Source organism: Bufo bufo, chromosome 11 (genome assembly GCF_905171765.1).
Source record: "Bufo bufo chromosome 11, aBufBuf1.1, whole genome shotgun sequence".
Taxonomy (NCBI): Eukaryota; Metazoa; Chordata; class Amphibia; order Anura; family Bufonidae; genus Bufo; species Bufo bufo.
In genome coordinates, this window is record NC_053399.1 from 85,519,162 (window position 1) to 85,546,451 (window position 27,290).

General features: G+C 46.7%; 1 protein-coding gene across 11 annotated transcripts in view; it reads left to right on the plus strand.

Annotated features, from left to right (window-relative positions):
• Positions 1–9,541: 9,541 nt before the first annotated feature.
• LOC120982266 (NACHT, LRR and PYD domains-containing protein 12-like) overlaps positions 9,542–27,290 on the plus strand; it is a 116,618-nt gene continuing 98,869 nt past the window's right edge. For 9 of the 11 annotated variants that reach the window (XM_040412288.1, XM_040412292.1, XM_040412294.1 and 6 more), the window contains exons 1-2: positions 9,772–9,842; positions 21,945–21,997. In XM_040412288.1, the coding sequence (XP_040268222.1) occupies positions 21,973–21,997 (25 nt within the window). In that variant the 5' untranslated portion in view covers positions 9,772–9,842; positions 21,945–21,972. Of the gene's footprint in view, positions 9,659–9,771; positions 9,843–21,943; positions 21,998–27,290 lie in introns of those variants that run through there. The other 2 variants (XM_040412289.1, XM_040412295.1) reach the window with 2 other exon arrangements.

The window sequence follows — 27,290 nt, forward strand, 5'->3', positions numbered from 1 at the left end:
CCATCATTTCACATTTCTGCCCCTCATGATTCATGTCCATTTCTTGCCCCCCCCCCCCCCCCCATCATTTCACATTTCTGCCCCTCATGATTCATATCCATTTCTTGCCCCCCCCCCCCCACCATCATTTCACATTTCTGCCCCTCACAGGCTCAGCGGGGTAAATGCCTGGCACACAGGCTCAGCGGGGTAAATGTAAGTTAGCAAGTTAATTGTTTTCAGCCCCGGCGCCGCCCCCTTCTCTGCGCCCTCAAGCAGCTGCTTGGGCTGCCTTATGATAGAGCCGGCCCTGACAGGAGTGCATCTATCTAACTGCTGTTAAAAATGGGTACACTAGGACAGTATGGCATTGAAGAGGTTAAAAAAATAAAACATGTATACTCCCCTCCTCCACTTGCAGAGGCACTCACTCCTCTCTTGATTGAAAAGGACCTGCACTCAGCATGTAGACGTCACCACACGCTTCCATCACACTCAGCGCAGGTCCTTCAGCAGGCCACACACCCATTTAGGCTAATTTAACAAGCCCTGCCCCCTACAGAGTTTGTATCCCCATTAAAAATTTTTTTTTTTTTACTAAAAACAAACATTACAGCTAGGGGCCACTATGGGGGACATTATTAATGCAGCGGTCACCTTTGGGGACATTATGAGCCACTATGGAGGACCATACGACAGGCAGGGGCTACTATGGCAAACATTCTTCCTGCTGGGGGCCACTATGGGGAACTTTATTACTGCTGGGGGCTGTTACTGGGGACATTATGTATACTGAGGGCAAAGCTGGGGCTGTATCTTTACAAAAAAAACATAAAATAAATCTATACATTTTTTTCACGACCATGAAAAACTGATCAAAGCGGTCATTAAAAATGGACAGACCACCAGAAAATCGATACAAAAATTCTATAGAGAGTTCAGAAAATAGCCGTGTGAGTATGCTCAGCTGTTTTCAGCAGTCCCATGGAAATGAATGAATGGAGGTGACGCATTTGTGATTTTAGGGTCCCTGAGGTGCGAGTCTCACCTATCTGACATTGGTGGCAAGGCTGGCGTCAATACCCAGGCAAGTGCCGGGGCCCACAGCACAGAATCCAGAGGTCAGAAGCAATGAGCGCTTGCTGGAGCGCAGGGAGCTGGGTCCCCTCACTCACCGATCAGCTCCCCGCGCTCCTCCCCTTCTTCAGGCTGGCCGCGCTCTGGTGAAGCAGGAAGACTTCTCCCCGCTACACCATTCAGCCTGCAGGCAGGGATCGCTCTGACTGCCTGTGTGGGCGGAGCCTGCAGCCCGGTAATCTGCATAAGATCCGCCCACACAGTGCTGCAGAGCGATCTGTGCCTGCAGGGTAGAGAGAACTGTGAGCTTCAGGAACGGGGCAAGGTGAGTAGTTACTGTGTTTTTTTGTTTTTAATACAGAGGGGTTACAGAGGACTTTATTACTATGGAGGGGGCACAGAGGACTTTATTACTATGGAGGGGGCACAGAGGTCTTTATTACTATGGAGGCGGCACAATGGGGATTATTACTGTACTGTGAAGGGGGCACAGATAGGGCATTACAACTGTGAGGGGGCACACATCTGTACAAAACTACTGTGAAGGTTGTACAATGAGGACAATACTACTGTGAGGGGGTACAATTATTATTTTTTAAGTATTGGGGGGTGCCAGAGAAAGGACCAGCCCCGGGTGCCAAACACCGTAGGCATGCCACTGAAGCATGGAACTATTTGCGAGTGTCAAAAAGTTCCCAAAATTACCAATAAATATTTATTAGTATCTCATAATTAAAACAGTGTTGAGCGCGAATATTCGAATCACGAATATCGCCACTTTGAGAATTCGCAAATATTTAGAATATAGTGCTATATATTTGAATTCGCGAATAGTGTTGATCGCGAATATTTTAATTGTGAATTTATCGCAAATTTATCGCAAATTTATCGCGAATATCGGCACTTAACAACATCCCTAGCAACCAATAGGAAAGTTGCCTACCCCTTAGTGTTGATCGTGAATATTCTAATCTCATCGCGAATATATTACATTGCTGATTTTTGCAATCAAGAAAATAATGACTGGAGATCACAAATTCTTGCTGAGCGTGATGACATCACCGAAGGTCCTTTTCTAGCCAGGTCCTGAAAGAAGAAGAAAGAAGATGAGCCCGGCTCCTTAGCAACAATGCGTGAAAATCGAATTGCATCCGCACTTGCTAGCGGATGCTTGCGATTTTCACGCATCGCCATTTATTTCTATGGGGCCTGCCTGCGTTGCATGAAAAACGCAGAATATAGAACATGCTGCGATTTTCACGCAACGCTCAAGTGATGCGTGTAAATCACCACTCATCTGAACAGCCCCATTGAAGTGAATGGGTCCAGATTCAGTGCGGGTGCAATACGTTCACCTCACGCATTGAACCCGCGCGGAATTCTCGCTCGTGTGAAAGGGGCCTTAGGTTCCACTGCTGACAATATTAGAACAAGCAGGTCCTGCAGCAGTAAACCTCACCCTTCCCTTAGGCTCACGCTCTTCTCCTGCAGCCGTATTTCACATTGAGCCTGTGTGCTGACAAATGAAAGGCGTGTCTGTCCTGGTAATTGTACATGTGGTTGTCAGACACCCCATCTTAAGTGTCCATACTGTAGACGGTGGAAATATAGTAGGTTCCCCCACTTCCCCAGTTGGGTACATTTGGCCGTGGACCGTACCTGTTAGTTCAGGGACTTCTTTCACACTGTGTACGGCTTTCAGGTTAGGGCCCTTTCACACTTGCGTTCTTGTCTTCCGGCATAGAGTTCCGTCGTCGGGGCTCTATGCCGGAAGAATCCTGATCAGGATTATCCTAATGCATTCTGAATGGAGAGAAATCCGTTCAGGATGCATCAGGATGTCTTCAGTTCCGGACCGGAACGTTTTTTGGCCGGAGAAAATACCACAGCATGCTGCGCTTTTTGCTCCGGCCAAAAATCCTGAACACTTGCTGCAAGGCCGGATCCGGAATTAATGCCCATTGGAAGGCATTGATCCGGATCCGGCCTTAAGCTAAACGTCGTTTCGGCGCATTGCCGGAGCCGACATTTAGCTTTTTCAGAGTGGTTACCATGGCTGCCGGGACGCTAAAGTCCTGGCAGCCATGGTAAAGTGTAGTGGGGAGCGGGGGAGCAGTATACTTACAGTCCGTGCGGCTCCCCGGGCGCTCCAGAGTGACGTCAGGGCGCCCCAAGCGCATGGATCACGTGATCACATGGATCACGTCATCCATGCGCATGGGGCGCTCTGACGTCATTCTGGAGCGCCCCGGGAGCCGCACGGACTGTAAGTATACCGCTCCCCCGCTCCCCGCTCCTACTATGGCAACCAGGACTTTAATAGCGTCCTGGGTGCCATAGTAACACTGAAAGCATTTGGAAGACGGTTCCGTCTTCAAATGCTTTCAGTACACTTGCGTTTTTCCGGATCCGGAGTGTAATTCCGGCAAGTGGAGTACACGCCGGATCCGGACAACGCAAGTGTGAAAGAGGCCTAAGACATTCATCTCTTATATCCTGTATATACAGGGGCACTTGTGTTATGTGGTGGGGGGGTCTCGCACTGCTCTGTCATATGAGGGGGTCACAGACTTCCAGGAAGATGCAGTTCTAGGTCAGGTTCAGGGAGTTACTACTGAATGAAGAAGATCTTGTATTTCTACATGCTGTATACGGCTTTCGGGTAAGATATATATTTATCTCTTTTATACTGTATATACAGCGGCACTTGTGTTATGGTGGGGGTATCGCACTACTCCCTGATATGAGGGGTTCACAGACTTCCAGGTACATCCAGTTCTAGGGCAGTTTCAGGATGTTACTATTAACAAAAGTAGTACAACAAATCCCATCTCACCTTCACATTAAAATGAATCCTGCACGAAAAGCCTGGAGAAAACTGGCCTAAGTCCAATGTGAATAAGGGCCAGCACGTTTTTATTAAAGTTATAAACTCCATCTTCAGAGAGTTACAATATAATCTCAACATTTATAAGAAATGACATTAAAAGCTGTAAAAATACCCCCCAGGGGTCACCTGATTAGTAGAGGGAGAGAACAACCTGTAACACCTAAAACTCATATAAGATGAAGCAGTAAGAGTAAATCGCACAATGTGAATTAGGCAGGAAACTCCAAAAGAACATATACACTGCTCAAAAAAATAAAGGGATCACAAAAATAACACATCCTAGATCTGAATTAATTAAATATTCTTCTGAAATACTTTGTTCTTTACATAGTTGAATGTGCTGACAACAAAATCACACAAAAATTCAAAAATGGAATTCAAATTTTTTAACCCATGGAGGTCTGGATTTGGAGTCACACTCAAAATTAAAGTGGAAAAACACACTACAGGCTGATCCAACTTTGATGTAATGTCCTTAAAACAAGTCAAAATGAGGCTCAGTAGTGTGTGTGGCCTCCACGTGCCTGTATGACCTCCCTACAACGCCTGTGCATGCTCCTGATGAGGTGGCGGACGGTCTCCTGAGGGATCTCCTCCCAGACCTGGACTAAAGCATCTGCCAACTCCTGGACAGTCTGTGGTGCAACGTGACGTTGGTGGATAGAGCGAGACATGATGTCCCAGATGTGCTCAATTGGATTCAGGTCTGGGGAACGGGCGGGCCAGTCCATAGCATCAATGCCTTTGTCTTGCAGGAACTGCTGACACACTCCAGCCACATGAGGTCTAGCATTGTCTTGCATTAGGAGGAACCCAGGGCCAACCGCCCCAGCATATGGTCTCACAAGGGGTCTGAGGATCTCATCTCGGTACCTAATGACAGGCTACCTCTGGCGAGCACATGGAGGGCTGTGCGGCCCTCCAAAGAAATGCCACCCCACACCATTACTGACCCAATGCCAAACCGGTCATGCTGGAGGATGTTGCAGGCAGCAGAACATTCTCCATGGCGTCTCCAGACTCTGTCACGTCTGTCACATGTGCTCAGTGTGAACCTGCTTTCATCTGTGAAGAGCACAGGGCGCCAGTAGCGAATTTGCCAATCTTGCTGTTCCCTGGCAAATGCCAAACATCCTGCACGGTGTTGGGCTGTAAGCATAACCCCCACCTGTGGACGTCGGGCCCTCATATCACCCTCATGGAGTCTGTTTCTGACCGTTTGAGCAGACACATGCATATTTGTGGCCTGCTGGAGGTCATTTTGCAGGGCTCTGGCAGTGCTCCTCCTGTTCCTCCTTGCACAAAGGCAGAGGTAGCGGTTCTGCTGCTGGGTTGCCCTCCTACGGCCTCCTCCACGTCTCCTGATGTACTGGCCTGTCTCCTGGTAGCGCCTCCATGCTCTGGATACTACGCTGACAGACACAGCAAACCTTCTTGCCACAGCTCGCATTGATGTGCCATCCTGGATAAGCTGCACTACCTGAGCCACTTGTGTGGGTTGTAGACTCCGTCTCATTCTACCACTAGAGTGAAAGCACCGCCAGCATTCAAAAGTGACCAAAACATCAGCCAGGAAGCATAAGAACTGAGAAGTGGTCTGTGGTCACCACCTGCAGAACCACTCCTTTATTGGGGGTGTCTTGCTAATTGCCTATAATTTCCACCTGTTGTCTATCCCATTTGCACAACAGCATGTGAAATTGATTGTCACTCAGTGTTGCTTCCTAAGTGGACAGTTTGACTTCACAGAAGTGTGATTGACTTGGAGTTACATTGTGTTGTTTAAGTGTTCCCTTTATTTTTTTGAGCAGTGTATATTCTCTGTGAGTGTCCTCTAGGAACATACAGCTAGGTGGTAACCTCCAATGGGGACAGAGAGTGATGGTCCATGTTGTACAGGGCTGCAGAGTAAGGCCTCTTACACAAGACCGTATGCCCTCTGAGACATACGTTCCGTGAGCGGGCCATATGTCCCGGAGTGGCATTGATCGTGTTCAGGGAGCGCACAGCATCATACATTACAATGAAATTGTGCACCTCGGATCGTCCACAGGATTTCTGTCCTGCACTTATATGATCTTATCAGTGCAGGACAATAGCCCCGCGGGCAGCCCGACATGCACAGCATCATTGTAATCTATGATGCTGTGTACTTCCATGCGCACGATCAATGCCACTCTGGGACATATGGTCCGTTCACGGATCCTGAGTATCGGTTAGGCACATTTGAGCCATTTCCGGCAGAGATCCATTATTTTAAACAGGAAAAAGTTCCTTTTCTACAAGTTTCCAGCTTATGTGACAAAAGTCATCTGTGACACTCAAAGAAATGCAAGTAAAGACTTGATTGTCAACCTTTTACTAACTACAAAACATGGGCATGGTAACAGGATAGTGACATGGCTCTCACATCAGCCACGCAGCTGCTCCATCATTTACTACGTGTATATAATGGAGCTGTATGTTCTGTGACTGGTTATAATGTAAGTGAAGAGTATAGTTATAGTATACATTTCATCCCTCACTCTTGAGGCTAGTCATCATGGCTCTCACATCAGCCACACACCTGCTCTATCATATACTACATGTATATAATATGTATGATGGACCTGTATGTTCTGTGACTTGATACAATGTATAGGTAGAGTATACAGTGAACTGCACAGTGACATACATGTTTTTCCGCACAGGGATCCCTAAGGAGATTCTCACGGACCAAAGAACACCCTTTATGTCTAAGGTTATGAAAGAATTATGCAAATTGTTTAAAATCACACACATTTTTAAATCTGTGTATCGCCCCCAGACAGATGGGTTAGTCGAGAGATTCAACAAGACCCTGAAGCAGTTGTTCAAAAAAGTAGTAAAAAATGATGGCTGTGACTGGGATTCTCCACTTCAGAGGGGCTGTTCCAGTATGTGGTAATGCCATTTGGGTTACATGGAGCCCCTCCTACGTTTTAGAGGTTGAAGTATGTGATCGCAAGGCCACATCGTGACTACGCAGCTGCTTACCTTGATGATGTGGTAATTTTTTAATCTGATTGTAAAAGTCACCTCTGGAAGGTACAGGCCTTGTTAGACTTTATTAGTGATGCGGGCCTGATCATAAACCCTGAGAAGTGTGCATAGGGTCTAGAGGAAGCGAAATACCTGGGCTACATTATTGGTAAAGGGCTGGTTAAACCCCAGGTCAATAAAGTGGAGGCAATACAGAACTGGACTAAGCCCTTAATGAAAAAAAGAGTCAAGGTCTTCCTTGGCATAACTGGGTATTACTGTTGGTTTGTACCAATTTTTGCCTCGATTGCCAGCACCATTGACTGATTTAATGAAAGGCCCTAATGGTGAAGTGGACCCCAGAGGCAGAGAAGACTTTTCAGAGTCTGTCACAACTCCATTAGTAAATGTGCCCCAAAGTACAATCCAGTTCTGTTTTTTATGGACTCCAGTCCATGAATTGTTTTCCTTCTAAATAGGCAATAGCTTCTATGCCTACAGACTTAAGACTCATGCACACGAGCGTATTTTGTTTCCATGTCCGTTCAGTTTTTTTTAAAGCCCGTATGTGGAACGATTCCCTTTAAGGGGGCCGCAAAAAACAAACAAACTGGATATGACACTGTGTGCATTCCGTTTCCGTATGTCCGCATGTCACCACCCCGAAAAAATAGAACAAGTCCTATTATTGTCCGTATAACGGACAAAGATAGGACTGTTCTGTTATGGACAAGCTCCAGAATGCAAAAGGACATCATCCGTATTTTTTGCAGATTCACATTTTGTGGACCATAAAATACATACGGTCGTGTTCATGAGCCCTTATTTTGTGGCTACTGAGGAGGGGGCTGAAGCACAGAAATGCGTATAGCTGAACTACATTTTATTAAGCAAGAGCCCGACCTTTTGAGAAAAATCGTATTTCTATTATCAGGAAAAACATTACGTTGCCACCACCAACAAGCGCACTCTCCACGGACTTTACAACTATACGCAATATAGAAGTCCTGTGGAACTACAGCACCCAGCATACGGAAGAGTGACACAGCGCTGTCACGCCTTGCCCAGTAAATATGCGGAGATCTGCCAGGCTGGCTGCACATGTTTGACTCGTCTCTTTGTTTTGGTTTGAGTTGAGCTGGATCCACCTTCCCTCAGGTGTACTGGGTTGATTGTTAGCGAGGCTATTTATTCCTCCTTCTCCCAGTGGCCTGTGCGGGTTATAGTTCATTCATGTGGGCTTTGAATGTGTTGTGGATGGTCTGCTCCAGCTCAGCTCAAGATAAGTTCTCTCAGTTTTTTCCCTTGTTGTCTTTTGTCTAGGCCTCTAGGGAGACGCTTGCTTCCTCGTGCTTGAGGAAGCAGGTCCCCTCTTCCCCTTTCCCTTCTGCTCAGGGTTGTCCCAGGGAATATAGACGTAGGCACGAGGGCATGTGCATATCCACCATAAGGGTATGCACATGTACACAGCAGTATAGGGAAAGCTTCAGGGATCGTTAGGAGGTGACCCTCTCTCCCTAGCTTCTGGGCCTAGTCTATTGTTCTGTTTGTTTTCTCTGTGTTTGGTTATTTTCCTGCTGATAAACTGTATTTAAACACAAGCTCTCCAATCTGCAGGTGGACAGCAGCGCACAGGACATAAAGAGCTGTATGGTATAGCCGTACCTGCTGCATATATTGAGGAAGATTATCTATCCGACATTACGGAGCGAGCAGAGCGCTGCTATTGTATTATGTTCGTATACGGGGGGATACTCCAACCGCTGTACAGTGGACTTAGAAATTTGTGCAGAGGTTTTCAGGTTTTCCCCATTTAAAATGATTTTTTATGATTTTATGGACATATATATATATATATATAATTAGTCTGTAATGGACTGCAAATTGTGTTTTATACTTGCTTTAAACTGTTCCTGCACCGTATTGTGCTCATGTATTTATTGTACATAATAAATAAATATTCTTAATATATTCCTTGAGACACTTGTGTCACAAATAAGCGGGTGTGAACCCACTGTGCCTTGAGTCCCACCTCCTCTAAGGGCACCCCTTGATTCTTCACAGTGCCCCTGATGGTGGGGATAGACTTTCCTAAGGGGAACATCAGGTCGCTACCTCTTGAGGAGGATAGGCACTTGAGGCAGCTGGTTCAGGCAGATCAGGAGGTACCGGAGAAAGGTACCAGAAGTATAGGCGATGTCAGCAGACGGGGTCGTTACCAGGAGCAACAGTGCAGGAACAAAGGATGAGGCATAAGCAAAGTCAGACAGGCAAAAGGTCAGGGCACAGGTACAGGTCAAGCAATTTAGGTTGGCAACTGGAGAGTCAAGGCAAACAGACAGGGATCAGACGGGTAGCAGAATCCAGGAACACGAGTACAAGTCAGGAACACAAGTGGTTATCAGGAACCTTAGCAGAAAACAAGGACCTTGACGCCAAGGCATCTGGGAAGGGGGCTGAGCCACTGATATATGCACAGTAGGGCTAGGATAGGTCATCGAGGTAACATGACCTAAGCCACAAAGCCCAGGAAGTGACGTGCGCCGGCACTTAAGGAACTGCAGCAGGAACAAACCGCAAGCATGCTGTGGCCATGGCTGAGAGCAAACTGTGGAGCAGATCCAGAACGACAGCACCCACAGACAGAGCGCAGGACTGCAGTGGTGAAATGGGAAGCATCGGCCGCTGAACATGGCGCCCAGAACCGCGGCGGTAAGCAGGGGAACAGCGGCGCACAGCGGCCGCTGCTTCACTTTACATTCAATAATCTGTAAGGAAACTAAATTTTATTCACACCTTATAGGGTTAATATCAGCAGAAAGTTAAAATAACTTGGGGCGGTTCCTTCTTCCTCTGCACTGATCTTATATTTCTACACTCTGCGTACGGCTTTAAGGTAAGACATTCATCTCTTATCTACTGTATATACAGGGTCTTTTGTGTTATGGTGGGGGGGTCTCACACTGCTCCGTGATATGAGGAAGCACAGACTTCCAGGAACATCCAGTTCTAGGTCAGGTTCTGGAAGTTTCTATTGAATGAAGAAAATCCTGGGTGTGACAGGCGCAGCACAATGAAGTGCCTTCTGTGCTGTGGCATTAGAAGAATTTGATATCTCTAACCTTTTTAGTCCATCCAGACTGTCTGTTACTCTGCTTTAATTCTTCTAGCGCCGTTCTATGGAAACAGTAGACTTAAAGAGCACACCAAATGCTTAAAATAACTTTTTTATTAACTTCAATTTTTTTTATATATATTTGTGGTCGTGGCAACCAAGAACGTACCCAGTCCTACCTGAGATACCCTACCCCTAAGCGGTTAGAGTTGTGCCGCAACCGCGTCGTGGAGGGACGCCTGAAAGAGGGCATCCCCTTTGAGAGTAACAGGTGAAAAGGGTGGGTGGGAGGGGGAACTCTGCACGTCGTACGATTGCGGGAGGGCGCTGGCCGTTAAAGTAGGCAGCCAAGCCCCTCCCACAAATACAGGCCAATGAATCGGCCTTACACTTGTGGTCGTGGCAACCAAGAACGTACCCAGTCCTACCTGAGATACCCTACCCCTAAGCGGTTAGAGTTGTGCCGCAACCGCGTCGTGGAGGGACGCCTGAAAGAGGTCAAAAAGACATACTGATTGGCAGGAGTAATTTTATTACAACGTAATTACAAAACCAGACTCTGGAAAGCCACTGACATCTCAGTTTCGGGATGAGGTATGTAACGGCTAAAACACGTGGAGCGCCAACGCCCTAATTTCTGAATGACATGCGCTGGCACCTGATTTTTGGAGGCCGCGGACGCAGCACCTATGCGGAATGAATGTCCTGAGATCGTGGTGGGAGCGTACGTGGGACACGAATTGATGGGTGGTGAGTGGTACCACCCCGAAGGGCAACAGTGGACTATTTGGTCCGGACCCCGACAAGGCTGACCGTAGCTGACGGAGAACCGTGACTGGGCACCATTGATGAGACGTGGGGAAATAGGACACCGGGACTGGGGGGCCCGCCTGTGAGGTTTTGGACGTCCTCAGCAGTAGCACGTAACCTTCGGCGTTTTGGACCAGCTGGCCGACTGTGAGAAACCTGCTACTGCCAGGAGAACAAGTGAACTCCCCAGGTCTCAAGAAGCCATAGAAAGGATTTGAGTACCAGGCTAGGTAGAACCCCAAAAGGATTCCTATCCAGGATGTCAGATAGTCTACGGAAAAGGAGCCCGGTGACCGCTTGCCTACGCACTTGGCCTTGGGGCCCACATTTGCTCAAACCCTTAAGCGCGGCTTTGACAGCATGCATGGAGAACACCGATGCCTGTTCGGTATGACTGACGGAGAAGAAATGTTGCACTCCCGAAAAGTATGACCTCACCGTATTGTGGGAGAGCTTGAGTTCTGAGTGGCAGTAGCCAATGAACGCCAGGATGTACTCTACAAAACTGGATTCTCCCTGAGGACATTCCCCCTGAAACCTGCAAAACGCCTTCCACCCGGTGTTATATGCCCTGGTCGTGTTTGGTGAAAGGGAATTGGATATCAAAGCGTGGGCCGTCTCTAGGTGACTGGTTACGCTAGCATTAAGGACTCGTGAGGAGGGACGGTAGCGCCCGCTACATCTGCCTCTGGCATGACCTGCAAGAAAAGGGAGAATTGAGGCCTTGATAAGGCGTCAGCAGCCACGTTTTGCGAACCTGGCACATGCGCACTATAAACATGGAAATGGTAATGTAGGGGGAGTTGCACTAACCGTCTTAAGAGACACATGACATGAGCTGACTTGGACAATCCACTGTTTACAATGTCTACCACTGCTGTATTGTCAGTCACAAACAAAACAGACCGATTTACCCAATGATTGCCCCATACGTGGGCGGCTACCACAATGGGGTACAGTTCGAATAGTGCCGAGGTTTAGAGGAAACCTGGGATCTGTCTCACCTCGGCAGGCCATTCGTCTGCGACCCAGTGGGTGCCAAAAATGGCGGCAAAACCTGAGCTCGCGGCCGCATCTGAGAAGACTACAGGAGATTGACATGACAACTCGGGTACGAACAAGGACACCCCATTCCACTGGCAAAGAAATTGATCCCACATGTGGAGATCAGCTAAGGCCTGACTATCCAGACACACTGGGCTGTCCTGCTCCGGGGCCGTGACCAAGAGCGCCAGCAGGCGGGATATGAACGACCTGCCTTGCGGAATGATGCGCATGGCGAAATTCAACATGCCCAGTAGTGACTGTAAATCAGCCTTAGTGACCACGGAGATTTTTATTGTACACCGGGAAAGCTGGGTAATAAGTCAGTGATAATATCTGATACCGGGAAAGCTGGGTAATAAGTCAGTGATAATATCTGATACCGGGAAAGCTGGGTAATAAGTCTGTGATCATACCTGATACCGGGAAAGCTGGGTAATAAGTCTGTGATCATATCTGATACCGGGAAAGCTGGGTAATAAGTCTGTAATAATATTGTACACCGGGAAAGCTGGGTAATAGGTCAGTGATAATATCTGATACCGGGAAAGCTGGGTAATAAGTCAGTGATAATATTGTACACCGGGAAAGCTGGGTAATAAGTCTGTAATAATATTGTACACCGGGAAAGCTGTGTAATAAGTCAGTGATAATATCTGATACCGGGAAAGCTGGGTAATAAGTCAGTGATAATATCAGACATCGGGAAAGCTGGGTAATAAGTCAGTGATAATATCTGATACCGGGAAAGCTGGGTAATAAGTCTGTAATAATATTGTACACCGGGAAAGCTGGGTAATAAGTCAGTGATAATATCTGATACCGGGAAAGCTGGGTAATAAGTCAGTGATAATATCAGACATCGGGAAAGCTGGGTAATAAGTCAGTGATAATATCTGATACCGGGAAAGCTGGGTAATAAGTCAGTGATAATATCTGATACCGGGAAAGCTGGGTAATAAGTCTGTAATAATATTGTACACCGGGAAAGCTGGGTAATAAGTCAGTGATCATATCTGATACCGGGAAAGCTGGGTAATAAGTCTGTAATAATATTGTACACCGGGAAAGCTGGGTAATAGGTCAGTGATAATATCTGATACCGGGAAAGCTGGGTAATAAGTCAGTGATAATATCAGACATCGGGAAAGCTGGGTAATAAGTCAGTGATAATATTGTACACCGGGAAAGCTGGGTAATAAGTCAGTGATAATATCTGATACCGGGAAAGCTGGGTAATAAGTCAGTGATAATATCTGATACCGGGAAAGCTGGGTAATAAGTCTGTAATAATATTGTACACCGGGAAAGCTGGGTAATAAGTCAGTGATCATATCTGATACCGGGAAAGCTGGGTAATAAGTCTGTAATAATATTGTACACCGGGAAAGCTGGGTAATAAGTCAGTGATAATATTGTACACCGGGAAAGCTGGGTAATAAGTCAGTGAATATATCTATCTATATCTAGCACAGATCATATGGCTACTAGCTAACATGCATTTGGGCTGTAGTGATTTATTGTTTTTGCTGCACAGAATGGGTTTGTAACACAGGTTTTATGTGTAAAAGTGTATTAGAATGACTGAGAAGAAATGTTGCACTCCCGACAAGTATGTCCTCACCGTATTGTGGGAGAGCTTGAGTTCTGAGTGGCAGTAGCCAATGAACACCAGGATGTACTCTACAAAACTGGATTCTTCCTGAGGACATTCCCCCTGAAACCTGCAAAACGCCTTCCACCCGGTGTTATATGCCCTGGTCGTGTTTGGTGAAAGGGAATTGGATATCAAAGCGTGGGCCGTCTCTAGGTGACTGGTTACGCTAGCATTAAGGACTCGTGAGGAGGGACGGTAGCGCCCGCTACATCTGCCTCTGGCATGACCTGCAAGAAAAGGGAGAATTGAGGCCTTGATAAGGCGTCAGCAGCCACGTTTTGCGAACCTGGCACATGCGCACTATAAACATGGAAATGGTAATGTAGGGAGAGTTGCACTAACCGTCTTAAGAGACACATGACATGAGCTGACTTGGACAATCCACTGTTTACAATGTCTACCACTGCTGTATTGTCAGTCACAAACAAAACCGATTTACCCAATGATTGCCCCATACGTGGGCGGCTACCACAATGGGGTACAGTTCGAATAGTGCCGAGGTTTGGAGGAAACCTGGGATCTGTCTCACCTCGGCAGGCCATTCGTCTGCGACCCAGTGGGTGCTAAAAATGGCGGCAAAACCTGAGCTCGCGGCCGCATCTGAGAAGACTACAGGAGATTGACATGACAACTCGGGTACGAACAAGGACACCCCATTCCACTGGCAAAGAAATTGATCCCACATGTGGAGATCAGCTAAGGCCTGACTATCCAGACACACTGGGCTGTCCTGCTCCGGGGCCGTGACCAAGAGCGCCAGCAGGCGGGATATGAACGACCTGCCTTGCGGAATGATGCGCATGGCGAAATTCAACATGCCCAGTAGTGACTGTAAATCAGCCTTAGTGACTACGGTTGTGACTGCAAACCTATCGATGACTTCTCTAATTCTCACTAGTTTGTCCGAAGGTAACCTGGCTAACATGTCCTGTGAGTCTAGTTCGATGCCCAGAAAGGTGATAACTGTGGACGGGGTTCAACTCGGACTCTATTAGTGTGTCTACAGAATTAGGATTCCTCTCGGCAGACTGAAGGTTCTTGCACTCGTACGTGAATTCTGGAGTCGTGATTAACCCTGTATGGAAGCCCTCGTGAAACCCTGAGACCAGGAACTGCACGAACCCTGGATTGTGGTGACCTCGCAAGTACTCCTGTAAACAACTGGTATTGACCACACTCATGTAATTTCTCATTGACTTTAATGAGCATGCGACTCTGGGATGGGCCCTGAAACAGTTGGTGCAGATGTGTAACAGACGGCATTGCCCGAAATTACAAGATGCGTAATTGTAGTTGTTACAGATCTGGGCCCTACCTAGCTGAACAATGTGCCGGCCTAGCTTATCCACCGAACTGGGGGGTCTGAAAACATCGAGTGGCCCAGCTGACTAGCTGGAAGGGTATGACGAAGTACTGGCGGCTGACTTGTGGCACCACTCTAGGTTGGACCAATCTGTAACATGTTGGAACTAAGAGAGAGTAGCTGCTGCCTTGGCTGAAAAGGAACAATGGTAATCGTAAAACAAATTCCCTCCATACTTATGACCCAACTCTGTAACCCGAAAGAGGTACAGATCGAGTTCCTCCCTCCTGTCCGGCCTGGCAGAACATACGACATCCCTGAAAAGGCTAAACGCCATGACGAACTCCGGGATGGTTAACTTGCGGTTAAGCCTGTGGTCACGGCCTCTCAGCACCACCGAGACTTCCCCACAAGCTATGACTTGTTGTCAGATAAGTCCCTGGAGGCTATCCGCAATGAAGCGAGGTTAACATCCCTACCCTCTAGGATGTCTTTCCTGATGCTGATCGGGACGAAATGAGAAGGAGCCACATTGGGGATGGCCTGGACAGTACGGATTTCCCCTACAGCAGAGGTGGTAGCGACCGGAACCTCAGGGGAATAAACTGGAATGACCGAGCCGTGAGACTCGACTGACTCCAACCTCGCCTGTATTGAAGTGACAGCAGATGTCAGACTGTTCAACATAACGTGCAACTGAGCAAGTGACGTTTGCACCGTGGTCGTGGGGGGATCATCACTACTGGGCACCAAGGAGTCTTTCCACAGCCGATATAATTCCGCCTTCCTGGCGGAAGCCGGGAAAGGAGCGCCCCTCTTCGTCAGCTCCGACATAAGCCTGGGGATGGTCCATGCTCGCAAGGACGGTATACTGCCCCCCTCGGACACTCCTGCTACGTTCTCGTCCACAGACGCCTCGACGATGTCTGATGCATGTGACATCACAGCTACTCAGAAATCTACACACTGACCACCGCGGGAAGCTTGTGAAACAGCACAACCTGGACGTGAGAGAGTGCATGAGACACAACCCCACTGGTGGGTACCTCCTTCCCCCTCCCCCAATGTGTACCCCTACTACCTTGCCGACAAGCCACAATCACGGAATGAGATCAAGACCAAATTTGGACCTGGAAGCAAAACAATTAAGGCGTCAACTGTGGATCGTGCATATGCTGTAAGGGACCATACAAGTAAGACATGAAATGATTGAACGTGAGCTGCAAGCTAAAGGGCGACTGGTGTAAGGGAGTTAGCCGCTGGCTAACATTGTTCCCCCCGACTGTTCCTAGCGTTGTCACGGATCCCTGCCTATCTATGCGGCACGGCGGCCCGTGCCAGACTTTAGTGAAGGTGAGGAGCGGGGCCATTGCGTCCCCCGCACCCCTCCACGATAACCGCGTGGGGAGCGCAGAGCTCCCTGGCACCGTGGACCAAAGTGGGGGGACCCTCTTGCGCAACGGCCTCCGCCCCACACCAACACGGTACGTGAGCCACGTGGAGAGCTTGCGCGGCTCCCTGGTAGAGTGCCCAGTGCGGGGGTGCCCTCCTCCGCCCAAGGGGCCGACCCACCTGCCGGCTGAGCACTTCTACCGCGTGGGGAGTAGCGCAGCTCTCTGGCATGAACCGGTGTAGGGGGGGCCCCCGAAACAACGCGGGCCCCGCCTCACCGGTCGGTGGATATTGCCGCGTGGGGGGCCTCACCGCTCCCTGGCAGTGCGCCCAGTGCGGGGGTGCCCCCTTCGCTTGAGGGACCGACCCGCCCCCGGCTGGGCACACCCACCACGTGGGGAAACGGCGCAGCCCCCTGGCATTTGGGAGCCGGGACAGGGGGGAGGCCTTATGTGACATGGCCCCCACCCTTCACCGGTTAAAGACGTGCCGCGTGGGGGGTCGCGCCGCTCCCTGGCAGGGCGCCCAGTGCAGGGGTGCCCCCCTTCACTTGAGGGGCCGACCCGCCACCGGCTGGGCACACCCACCACGTGGGGAAACGGCGCAGCCCCCTGGCATTTGGGAGTCGGGACAGGGGGGAGGCCTTATGTGACATGGCCCCCACCCTTCACCGGTCAAAAAGATGTGCCACGTGGCGCCGCACCGCTCCCTGGCAGGGCGCCCAGTGCAGGGGTGCCCCCCTTCGCTTGAGGGGCCGACCCACCGCCGGCTGAGCCCGCCCACCACGTGGGGAAACGGTGCAGCGCTGGCCAGATATCGGAGGCGGGGACCTCTCCATCACGGGCCCCGCCCCCCGCCGGTAAGTGACTGACACACTAGGTCCTCCGAGCGGGGGCGGAGGGGAGCGCTGCCTCCGTCGTGGCTCCACCACCCGCCGGAGAAAGACCGCGCACCAGAAGCCCTATGGACGGGGGAGGAGGGGAGCGCTGTCTCCGTCGCGGCTCCGCCCCCCCCCCCCGCCGGTGAAAGACAGCGCAAAACAGCCCTGTGGACGGGGGAGGAGGGAGCCTTTCCTCCGTCGTGGTCCCGCCCCCCGCTAGCTTGGAACCCCACCGTGGAGCGGTCCGGAGCGTGAGGGCCCCCACTCACCTAGGGGCCGACCACCGACCGGACTTCAGCTTACCCTGCCTGCTGGACGGAAGTGCCAGGTACGAGCGCACGCTTCCTGCGGAACTCTGCACGTCGTACGATTGCGGGAGGGCGCTGGCCGTTGAAGTAGGCAGCCAAGCCCCTCCCACAAATACAGGCCAATGAATCGGCCTTACACATAACACTGCCACCTCTGCAGCAGATGGTCCATGTACAAACACGTGTTGCATAAAGTATCACAAAATGGCGGCATGCATAAGATGATGGTTTAACTGTTCAATCTTATCATTCAACATAAATGGTGGGGGGGGGGGTTAGACATCTATTTAGTCTATATATCTATATAGTCTGCCACATACAATGCTGTCTTGACACCTTTTTCTGGGAGGTCATTATCACCTACATATTTATTCCCAGAGAATTCTTGTACAGTCACTCAGTTTCCGAATTTAAAACTTTTCTGGGCCTTCTCCTCAACATGGGCCTGACAAAAAAGAATGAATTGCGGTCATATTGGTCCACAAACCCAATTCATCACATGCCCATGTTCTCTGCTGCCATGTCCAGGACACGATTTGAGACCATCCTGCGTTTCCTGCACTTTAGCGACAACAGCACCTCTCGTCTCAGAGGCCACCCAGCTTTTGACCGGCTCCACAAAATTCGGCCCCTCATAGACCACTTCAACACCAAATTTGCAGATTTGTATACCCCTGAGCAAAACATCTGCATAGACGAGTCCCTTATACATTTTACCGGGCGCCTTGGCTTCAAACAATACATCCCAAGCAAGCGTGCCCGGTATGGGGTCAAATTGTATAAGCTCTGTGAAAAGGCCAGAGGCTATACGCACAAATTTAGAGTCTATGAGGGTAAAGATCAGACCCTGGAGCCGGTCGGTTGCCCTGACTACCTGGGGAGCAGTGGGAAGACAGTCTGGGACTTGGTGTCACCCTTATTTGGCAAGGGGTACCATCTTTATGTGGACAATCTTTACACAAGTGTGCCCCTCTTCAGGCATTTGTTCCTAGAACAGATTGGCTGCTGTGGCACCGCGCGACCTAGTCTCCGGGGCTTCCCCCAACGGCTTGTTACCACCCGTCTTGCAAGGGGGGAGAGAGCTGCCTTGTGTAACGAAGAACTGCTTGCGGTGAAATGGAGAGACAAGCGTGACGTTTACTTGCTCTCCTCCATTCACGCAGACACGACAATACAAATAGAACGGGCAACCAGTGTCATTGACCAGATGTTGGCTCCTTATTTAGTTTCCCGACGCACCAGACGCTGGTATAAGAAGGTGTCTGTATATTTGATTCAATTGGCTGCATATAATAGTTTTGTTCTCTACAGTAAGGCTGGGAGAACAGGATCCTTCCTCAAATTTCAGGAAGAGATCATCGAGAACCTCCTGTATCCAGGAGGTTCCGTGGCCCCATCCACCAGTGTAGTGAGCCGTCTACACGAGCGACATTTCCCCAATGTCGTTACTGGTACCTCAACCCAAGCGCCACCCCGAAAAAGATGTTGTTTCTGTAGCAGGAGTGGAATAAGGCGTGACACCCGCTATTTCTGTCCTGACTGCCCTGACCACCCTGCCCTATGCTTAGGGGAGTGTTTCCGGAAGTACCACACACAGGTACACTTAGCATAGGGATTGCGTTACACAGGACAGGCACACAGGGCTATTAGGGCCCTTTCACTCACAGCTGCTGCAAACCTCTCCTTTCACCTGGGACAAAGTGCATAATGTACTTCGCCACATCTCTGGGCGATTTGCGCTTTGCACATTGTCCCATGGGAAAGGAGAGGTTTATCCTATAAAGGTAAAAAAAAAAAAAATCACTGATAAGCAAAAAAGTTAATGTTCTGTTCCAAAAGTTCAATAAAGTTTATAAAAGTTAATGTTCTGTTCAAATGTTATATAGAGTTAATGTAAATAAATTTATTGCGTTGCGGCCAGTTTTTTTTTCATTATTTTTTTTCATTTTTTTTGCCTTCTAGGTGGACCAACCGATGAACGAGCTGCAGCACTGATGTGCATTCTGACAGAAGCATTGCGCTGCTGTCAGATTACACAAAAGTCGGTGCATCTCTTTTTTGGCAGATATTTTTTCATCCACATTGATCGATGCGAATGAAGAAATCCGTGCCGTTCATTTTTTCTTTCAGCCCAGAGGCTGAACGGAAAAAAAAATCTCATTACCCGTATGCTCAATGTAAGGAGAATAGCAGAAACTCCTTATGCTGGCTATACATGTAATGATTGCGGAGACCCTCAAATGCCAGGGCAGTACAAACACCCCACAAATGACCCCATTTTGGAAAGAAGACACACCAAGGTATTCGCTGAGGGGCATATTGAGTCAATGAAAGATTTAACTTTTTGTCACAAGTTAGCGGAAAGGGAGACTTTGTGAAAAAAAAAATAATAATAATCAATTTCCGCAAACTTGTACCAAAAAGAAAAATCTTCTATGAACTCGCCATGCCCCTCATGGAATACCTTGGGGTGTCTTTCCAAAATGGGGTCACATGTGGGGTATTTATACTGCCCTGGCATTTTAGGGGCCCTAAAGTGTGAGAAGAAGTCTGGAATCCAAATGTCTAAAAATGCCCTCCTAAAAGGAATTTGGGCCCCTTTCCGCACCTAGGCTGCAAAAAAGTGTCAAGTTGACTTTTAGATGGGAAAAAATGGGAAAAGTTGACTTTTAGAAAGATATTTCTCTCACTCAGCATGGGTATATGTAAAAATACACCCCAAAACACATTGCCCTACTTCTTCTGAGTACGGCGATACCACATGTGTGACACTTTTTTGCAGCCTAGGTGCCCAAAGGGGCCCAAATTCTAAAGAGCACCTTTAGGATTTCACAGGGCATTTTTTTGGGCATTTGGATTCCAGACTACTTCTCACGCTTTAGGTTTCCTAAAATGCCAGGGCAGTATAAATACCCCACAAGTGACCCCATTTTGGAAAGAAGACACCCCAAGGTATTTCATGAGGGGCATGGCGAGTTCATGTAAAATGTTATTTTTTGTCACAAGTTAGTGGAATATGAGACTTTGTAAGAAAAGAAAAAAAAAAAAACATTTTCCGCTAACTTGTGCCAAAAAAAATAAAAATTCTAGGAACTCGCCATGCCCCTCACGGAATACCTTGGGGTGTCTTCTTTCCAAAATAGGGTCACTTGTGGGGTATTTATACTGCCCTGGCATTTTAGGGGACCTAAAGCGTGAGAAGTAATTTGGAATCCAAATGCGTAAAAAATGCCCTGTGAAATCCTAAAGGTGCTCTTTAGAATTTGCGCACATAGGCTGCAAAAAAGTGTCACACATGTGGTATCGCCGTACTCAGGAGAAGTAGGGCAATGTGTTTTGGGGTGTATTTTTACATATACCCATGCTGGGTGAGAGAAATATCTCTCTAAAATGACAACTTTGTATAAAAAAAAAAGGGAAAAGTTGACTTTTAGAGAGATATTTCTCTCACCCAGTATGGGTATATGTAAAAATACACCCCAAAACACATTGCCCTACTTCTTCTGAGTACGGTGATACCAAATGTGTGACACTTTTTTGCAGCCTAGGTGCCCACAGGGGCCAAAATTCTAAAGAGCACCTTTAGGATTTCACAGGGCATTTTTTAGGCATTTGGATTCCAGACGACTTCTCACGCTTTAGGTCCCCTAAAATGCCAGGGCAGTATAAATACCCCACAAGTGACCCCATTTTGGAAAAAAGACACCCCAAGGTATTTCGTGATGGGTATAGTGAGTTCATGGAAGTTTTTCTTTTTTGTCACAAGTTAGTGGAATATGAGACTTTGTAAGAAAAAAATAAAAATAAAAAAAAATCATCATTTTCTGCTAACTTGTGACAAAAAATAAATAGTTCTATGAACTTACTATGCCCATCAGCGAATACTTTAGGGTGTCTACTTTCCGAAATGGGGTCATTTGTGGGGTGTTTGTACTGTCTGGGCATTGTAGAACCTCAGGAAACATGACAGGTGCTCAAAAAGTCAGAGCTGCTTCAAAATGCGGAAATTCACATTTTTGTACCATAGTTTGTAAACGCTATAACTTTTGCGCAAACCAATAAATATACACTTATTGCATTTTTTTTTTATCAAAGACATGTAGAACAATACATTTAGAGAAAAATGTATATAGAAATGTAGTTTTATTTGAAAAATTTTACAACTGAAAGTGAAAAATGTCATTTTTTTTTGCCAAAAAATCGGTAAATTTTGATTAATAACCCAAAAAAAGGAAAAATGTCAGCAGCAATGAAATACCACCAAATGAAAGCTGTATTTGTGAGAAGAAAAGGAGGTCAAATTAATTTGGGTGGTAAGTTGTATGACCGAGCAATAAACCGTGAAAGTAGTGTAGTCCAGAATTGTAAAAAGTGGTCTGGTCATTAAGGGTGTTTAAGCTAGGGGAGCTGAGGTGGTTAAGGGGTTAAAGAAAATTCAGAATTTTCTTTTTTATTCTCCTTAATGTAATAAAGGTTTTTTATGTTGCAGGAGATTTTGATATCATCCCAGGTCCAGGATGAGCATTATAACACCCAGCGATGGTAAGGATTCCTCCTCTTCTCTCTTATTACTGGATGCGGTGACTGATCTACAACATCTGTAGGATTCTCAAGTTCCAATGTCCTGATGAGGAACAGACTTAATAGGAAATGGGGTCACACAGCAGATACACTGTGATATGGCTGCTGCAGGGCCAGATTGCAAGTAAATGGGTTGTCTGCGATTTTGACATGTCCTCTCCAGAATAGCTCATTAGTGTTAGACCTGGGCTCAGCTCAGTCCTGTTCAAGTAAATAGGGCTGAAATGCAATATTAAGCATAGCCAGTATACAATCGAAGGTGCTGTGCTTAGTAAGTTGCGACAAGGCTACAGCGCTCAATTGGGCATCGCCTTCTCCTCAAACAGCTGATTGGTGGGGGCACCAGGAGTCAGACCCCGCCATACTGATATATACTGAGGATAGCAGCCCTGACACTCAAACACCACTACTCCTCATACATCCTCATTGTTACAATCAAACCGTCATCTCATCCCGCAAAAATCATACCCTACCCAAGATAATCGCCCAAAAACTGAAAAAACTATAGCTCTTAGACTATGGAAACACTAAAACATGATTTTTTTTTTGTTTCAAAAATGAAATCATTGTGTAAAACTTACATAAATAAAAAAAAAGTATACATATTAGGTATCGCCGCGTCCGTATCGACCGGCTCTATAAACATATCACATGAGCTAACCCAAAATAAAAATAAAAACGGTGTAAAATAAGCCATTTTCTTGTCATCTTACGTCACAAAAAGTGTAATAGCAAGCGATCAAAAAGTCATATGCACCCTAAAATATTGCCAATCAAACCGTCATCTCATCCCACAAAAAATGAGACCCTACTTAAGATAATCTCCCAAAAACTGAAAAAACTATGGCTCTTAGGCTATGGACATACAAAAATCTGCAGCATTCGTCAGTTGTAGCAAATAGTTGGTTTATTCCATAAAAAAAACACAGCAGGTGAATGCGACGTTTCGACCGTCCTCGGTCTTTCTCAAGCCAGGCTTGAGAAAGACCGAGGACGGTCGAAACGTCGCATTCACCTGCTGTGTTTTTTTTATGGAATAAACCAACTATTTGCTACAACTGACGAGTGCTGCAGATTTTTGTATGTTCATTGATGTTGGGATCAGTTGCCAGGATCTCGATCTGCCTGCACCATCACTACCGCAATTAAGGTATCGTTTATGGTTTTCCCAATTATCTTTTGGGCATAGTAGTGCTGCCGGATCTCTCTATATATTCTTAGGCTATGGAGACACTAAAACTTTTTTTGTTTTAAAAATGAAATCATTGTGTAAAACTTACATAAATAAAAAAGATTGTATACATATTTGGTATCGCCGTGTCCGTGACAACCTGCTCTATAAAATTACCACATGATCTAACCTTTCAGATGAATGTTGTAAATAACAAAAAAAAAAAACTGTGCCAAAAAAGCTATTTCTTGTTACCTTGCCGCACAAAAAGTGTAATATAGAGCAACCAAAAATCATATGTACCCTAAACTAGTACCAACAAAACTGCCACCCTATCCCGTAGTTTCTAAAATGGGGTCACTTTTTTGGAGTTTCTACTCTAGGGGTGCATCAGGGGGGCTTCAAATGGGACATGGTGTCAAAAAAAAACTGTCCAGCAAAATCTGCCTTCCAAAAACCGTATGGCATTCCTTTCCTTCTGCGCCCTGCCGTGTGCCCGTACAGCGGTTTACGACCACATATGGGGTGTTTCTGTAAACTACAGAATCAGGGCCATAAATAATGAGTTTTGTTTGGCTGTTAACCCTTGCTTTGTAACTGGAAAAAAAAATATTAAAATGGAAAATCTGCCAAAAAAGTGAAATTTTTAAATTGTATCTCTATTTTCCATTAAATCTTGTGCAACACCTAAAGGGTTAACAAAGTTTGCAAAATCAGTTTTAAATACCTTGAGGGGTTTAGTTTCTTAGACGGGGTCACTTTTAGGGAGTTTCTACTCTAGGGGTGCATCAGGGGGGCTTCAAATGGGACATGGTGTAAATAAACCAGTCCAGCAAAATCTGCCTTCAAAAACCGAACGGCGCACCTTTCACTCTATGCCCCGCTGTGTAGCCGTACAGTAGTTTACGGCCACATTTGGGGTGTTTCTGTAAACGGCAGAGTCAGGGCAATAAAGATACAGTCTTGTTTTGTTGTTAACCCCAGCTTTGTTAGTGGAAAAAATGGGTTAAAATGGAAAATTAGGCAAAAAAATGAAATTCTCAAATTTCATCCCTATTTGCCAATAACTCTTGTGCAACACCTAAAGGGTTAACGAAGTTTGTAAAATCTGTTTTGAATACCTTGAGGGTGTAGTTTATAGAATGGGGTCATTTTTGGGTGGTTTCTATCATGTAAGCCTCGCAAAGTGACTTCAGAGCTGTAGTGGTCCCTAAAAATTGTTTTTTGGTAAATTTCTGAAATATTTTCAAGATTTGCTTCTAAACTTCTAAGCCTTGTAACATCCCCAAAAAATAAAATATCATTCCCAAAATAATTCAAACATGAAGTAGACATATGGGGAATGTAAAGTCATCACAATTTTGGGGGGTATTACTATGTATTACAGAAGTAGAGAAACTGAAACTTTGAAATTTGCTAATTTTTCCAAATTTTTGGTAAATTAGGTATTTGTTTATGCAAAAAAAAAATTTTCTGACTTCATTTTACCAGTGTCATGAAGTACAATATGTGACGAAAAAATAATCTCAGAATGGCCTGGATAAGTCAAAGCGTTTTTAAAGTTATCACCACTTAAAGTGACACTGTTCAGATTTTCAAAAAATGGCCAAGTCCTTAAGTTGAAATAGGGCTTAAGGGGTTAAAGGGAACCTGTCATGTGGATATTTGATTATAATCTAACTAATTATATACAATCATTAACTACTAAAAAGTGCCTTAGATGTATTCACTTAATGGTGTGACAGATGGTTACCTCATAATATACACACAAAGATGCCACATGCCGCATGCTAATGAGCTGATTTGAGTCCAGCGTGATGTCATTGAGTCCAGCGTTTATTTAATTAACAGCTATAGCCACTTCCCTGCCCACCTGCTGCTGATTCATATGGAAAATAACTTTCAATCAGCAGCAGGTGGGCGGGGAGAGTCAGGAGCTCATGAATATTCAAGACTCATTATTATGAGCTGGAGCTTTTCAATACAAGATGTTGGCAGATTGACTGGGTCATTTAAAGAAAGTGACCCAGCACTTTGCTAAGAGAATCAGTCACTTATTTATGTTGCCCTTAGTTAGGACACCATAAAACTGGTGACAGGCTCCCTCTAAAGGGGTTGTCCCATCTCACTGTTCCATAGCGAGATCAGACTAAGCAAAGGCCCCCGGTGGCCAAGGTCACAGAAACGGCCTAACAGACTGATGCACCCCTGGTTCTGTGACTCCCATTGTAGTGAATGAGAGCTATGCAAACCCTGTAACAGAAGAAGCTCCGCTGCTTCCGTAAAACCACACGATTAACACAAGAAGGAAAATAAAACTGAAACATAGAAACACCTAATCACAATGTGAAGGAAAGAAAGTACTTCCCCACTTGGACCACGTACCACAGTGCAGCACAAAACTCATTCCTCAATATTGCCAAACAGATCCTTCAGTGCAGTACCATTATCCCTTTCCCACCTATTCTGCAGTGGCAGCAGCATTGTCCCCTTTCTAATCTGTCTCCCACTGGCAGTAGCATTGTCTCTTCTACACCCAGTGTATGAACCACCTAAGGGTCCCTGCACACAAGTGCAAGTGAGTGCACCAAACAATGCAATTTATAGCAGCAGTTTTTGGTGTGAAATTGATACAGTTTTGCCACAGATCTCACCCTGATTTGGAAAAGGGTGAAATCCTCCGCTAAAGCCACAAACATAATTGACATGCTGAGGATTGGGAAGTCATCACCGCAGTTCAATTTCCACAAGTGTCCATGAGACTATGAGTCTATTCTCATACACTGTGCTTGCACTGTAGTACACTGCGGTTTTTCCGCACCTATCCTGCATCGTGTATAGGCACCCTAATGAGTACTCTGATGAGTACAGTCTGTGCACGCTCTGTCCTGTAAACGTATGGCACAGAGATGGCGCAGGAGCTGGGCCCGTGCCAATGCTGATGAGCACTGGCTGTACAGTGGGCTCTCGACTCTCACTGCTGGGATCAGAAATAACTCCATTCCCAGCAGTTTAGCCACTTAGATGCCTATGTCAATGCTGCAGTATCAACGTGGTTAGAAAGAGGGCAGGAGTCCCCCGTGATGCAATTGTGGGGCAGCCAAGAGCCTAATAATGGCCCCTGGACCTGACATGTACAGATGATTATTCAGCCCTTTTTTTTTGGAAGGGCTGAATAGGCATTTTGTCAGTTTTACAATCACTGAAATAATACACAGCAGTTTAGTGTGTAAAAAAAGTAAAGTATTAAAGAGGGTCTGTCTCCAGGATCAACCCTATTAAACCAGACATACCGCCTAGTGGGGCTCATCATGCTGATTAAAACTATACCTTTTTTTTGTCTGTAGGCTGAATCCTTTGAGCACTGCTATGGAACATCCCCTGTGCTCTACACACTCCCCTTCCCCTTGATTGACAGGGCTGGACATGTGCAATGAGCAGGACACTGGGTCAGTGGGGATGCTATGCAGTGGGTCAATTTATATGTGTATAAGTTCGTGACGCCAGTTGCAGCTTGCGCAGGTACTGTAGCAGGGCTCTTTAAGATGGTATAGGCTCACGTACCAGGTGAGGAATGCCAGAGGGGGATATTGTCTCTGTATAGCAGATATGGTAGTGTCAACGGTGTCTCCTACCTGTGGTACGGCTGGACTCCTGTATCCCGGCTCACATGCAACAAAATGAGTGTGGTTAATAGGAGTAACTGAGGAATGATGGGATTCCACACAGATAATAGGGTCCAACTTGTCTTTACTTGGTGGTATGCAGCTTTGATCCATACAGTGTACAGCAATAGTCTAGGGTCCCAGCAGGTTTTGGCAATATGTGGCAGGAATTTATATGTATTCTGCATCTGATCATATGCCTAGAGAATCTGGCAGGTATCTCTCTTCTGCTCTGTCTTTAGTCTGCTTAGTTTGGGTCTGACTAGCTGGTGAGGTTATTATCTTCTCTTTGTCTTAGGATCTTTACTTACAGGACTGCTCGCAGGGTATGATGTCTTCTTCCTGGAGATCTATATGTCTGTATATGGCTGCTTTCTTTGTCCACAGCTGAGGTAAGGGACTCAGGCTGGGAAGGTTG